At 54.1% G+C, this 3,012-nt stretch overlaps 1 protein-coding gene across 1 annotated transcript; it reads right to left on the bottom strand.

Annotated features, from left to right (window-relative positions):
- Positions 1-354: 354 nt before the first annotated feature.
- Positions 355-3,012, bottom strand: kcnj4 (potassium inwardly rectifying channel subfamily J member 4). The gene is made up of 3 exons (XM_047038359.1): positions 2,990-3,012; positions 1,513-1,936; positions 355-1,443 (listed from the first exon to the last, which is right to left on the bottom strand). The coding sequence occupies exons 1-3, from the start codon at positions 3,010-3,012 to the stop codon at positions 355-357; spliced, it is 1,536 nt and encodes a 511-aa protein (XP_046894315.1).

Here is a 3,012-nt window from a genome sequence, read left to right as displayed (position 1 = left end):
TGTAAACTGCACCACACTGGCCTCACATTCTTTTGTCTGTCTGTGTTCACCTGTACGAGGCCCTCCTCAGTCCACCCAGTTTCAACTGTCCACTCTCGCCGCTCGCCTGGACCCAACCCTGTCTTCCACATGTCATGGAGAATCAAACCATTTCCCAGCGTAGGAGAAGCAACACGAGTAGAGCTCGAGTCAAAAACAAATGGTGGTCGGCAAGGCGCAAAGGGGGTTGGATCTCTGTTCAACTAACAAAGACAGGAACGTGCAAATCACAAAAGGAACAAGCCCTCCTCCAGACGTCTGGAGAGGCAAGCTAAGAGACAGGAGGAGAGGGGAATGTGTCTCCATGGCTCCATCTCAGATCTCAGACTCACTCTTGTAAGTGAGTGGGTCGAGAGGGAGGGTAGTCTGTAACATGTCAAACTCTATCTGATTGTCCATGTCCAGAACACACAGCATGTTGCTGCCGGACGTCACAGTGGGCGTGTCCTGGAACATCCTTTTGAAATCCACCGTGACCGAACTCCTCCTCTCGTCCTCCTTCTGCCTCTCCCCCGCCGGCTCAAACAGCTCGTCCTCGTCATCCTCTCCTGCGCTCAGCTCCACCTCGTTCTCGTAGCAGAAGGCGCTGGGCGATCGGGGGCAGGAGCTCTGGATCGTTCTAGAAACGGAGGGCGAGGCGGTGGGGGGACGGCGGCCGGCGGCCTCGTCCAGCTCCTTGGCGCTACAGTGCGGCGTGGACGAGACCTCGTAGGTCTTGTGGAAACGGGCGTAGTCCACTTGGTAGCGGTCGCGGTCCTCGAAGATGACCGGCTCGAACCTGTGGCCCCAGAGGATCTCCCTGGTCAGGTAGGAGCTGCGTGTCTGGGTGGTCATGGCCGTGGCCTCCACCATGCCCTCCAGGATCACCACCACCTCAAAGTTGTCTGTCTCCAGCTCCGCCCGGCTCAGGGTGTACAGGGGGCTGTCCTCATCGATCTCGTGGACGATGACCAGCGGTGACACCAGGAAGAGGCGGTCTATGCCCTCGTCGTAGCCCACGTTCAGGTCCATCTGCTCCAGGGGGATGAACTCCCCCTCGGCCGTGGTGTAGGGCCGGATGAGCTGGGCGCGGACGTGAGCCTCCACAATGTGGCTCTTGCGGAGGTTCCCAACACGCCACATCAGGCACAGCTTCCCGTCCCGCATGGCGATCACGGCGTTCTTAGAGAACATCAACGTCTGGTTCCTCTTCTTGGGCCGCGCCATCTTGGCCATGATGGTTCCGATCATGAAAGAGTCAATGATACACCCCACAATGGACTGGACCACTACTGTCACCACGGCGACGGGGCACTCCTCGGTCACGCAGCGCCACCCGTAGCCGATGGTGGTCTGGGTCTCGATGGAGAACAGAAAAGCTCCCACAAACCCCTGGACGTGGAGGAGGCAGGGCTGCCAGGGTCTCTGCCCCACCTTGCCGCCCCCGGTACCCTCTCCCACCGCACCTCCATCCACCCCGGGGACAGTCCCTACCCCTGGGTGCTCGTCGAAGTCCCCATGGACCAAGGACACGCTGTAGAAGATGATCCCGAAGAAGAGCCAGGAGACCAGGAAGGTGGAGCAGAAGAGGAGGAGCAGGTACCTCCAGCGGGTATCTACGCAGGTGGTGAAGATGTCACTCAGGTAGCGCTGGCCTTTGTCCTCCATGTTGGAGAACACCACGTTGCAGTGGCCATTCTTCTTCACGAAGCGGCTCCGCAGTTGGCTGGAGCCCGTGGTCGACACCTTGCCGTTGTAGCTGTTCATCCCGGGAGCCCTGGAGCAGGATGGAGAGGAGCCCCGGCCCTCCTCGGTCGAGGCCGAGGAACGCAGCTGCCGGCTGGGGGAGCCGTGGCCGTTGTGGAGCCCCAGCCTGGAGATCTTCAAGCCCTCCTCGTCTGCTGAAACGATGCTGTATCTGAGCAACAAGACCAGCAACAACGTTAATATGGAAACGCTAAGACTATGGAAACTGAGATTGGCTTTCACATTACACTAAGCATTTACCTAAGTAAGCTGTCACCAATCAAATAAATGGTATGAAGTTATTAAAATATCAACCTCAAAGATAAGAATGTGTGCTGATAATTGACATTATGTGATGTTAATTGTCATCAAATGAAATGTGAAGTGTCAGAAGGTCTACTGGCCTATAGGGGACATTTATAGAGAGAGATAGAAAACCAAGAGAGGTTATATCATAGACAGTCTATAATCTCTGCACCCTTTGTACTTTCCAGGGTGCAAAGTAGCTGTATAGCTCATGACTGCACACACACACACAGGAAGAGATTGAGACGAGACAGGAAGAGATTAAGTCTCAGGTACCTCAGTAACACACCTTTCTAATACAGAACCAGTGAACAATACATGAAGCCCACTAAGACCCATATCCTGAATGAAGCAACAACAGTGCAGTGACTACATTCACTTTCCTACAATCACTTTGACCTCACCTGTGGTTACCTGTTCGAATTGATCAGACTAACCTGCTGTCTACCTGGGTATCCTCTGACGAGGATTACCTGCGAAGGTGAGGTCAGTTTAGCTGCTATGGGAGATTGCGGTCAACATGGGTTTATACCCCAGGATTACACCTGAGCTGAGCATCTCAAGCAGTCCATGGTGACTGGAACACGTCGATAGGAACAGGCTTGATTGGCCGATTACAAAAACAGTGTGACCACTGACAAGGAGACTATGCACCTGGGTCAAGAAAACCAATCTATTACATGAAAAGTCTTTGAAAGTCTTTGGTGTCGAATATCGTATCATGTAGGCACAGCCTTACCACAGGGGCCCGGGTTCGAATCCAGCCCAGACCATTTCCTGCATGTCTTCCACTCTCTATCAACATGACAGTTTCTGTCTCTCTGCTGTGTTTTTCTTAAAGCACTGTTCACACACACCTTCTGAGGTGTGAGTGTCGGCAACTCTGATGGTGCTCCAGGTGTGTTTCCTTCCTGCTCACCTGTTAGCCCGATTTGTTCCCAT

The sequence above is a fragment of the Hypomesus transpacificus genome, chromosome 17 (assembly GCF_021917145.1).
Source record: "Hypomesus transpacificus isolate Combined female chromosome 17, fHypTra1, whole genome shotgun sequence".
Lineage (NCBI taxonomy): Eukaryota > Metazoa > Chordata > Actinopteri > Osmeriformes > Osmeridae > Hypomesus > Hypomesus transpacificus.
This window is presented reverse-complemented; position numbering and strand designations above follow the sequence as displayed.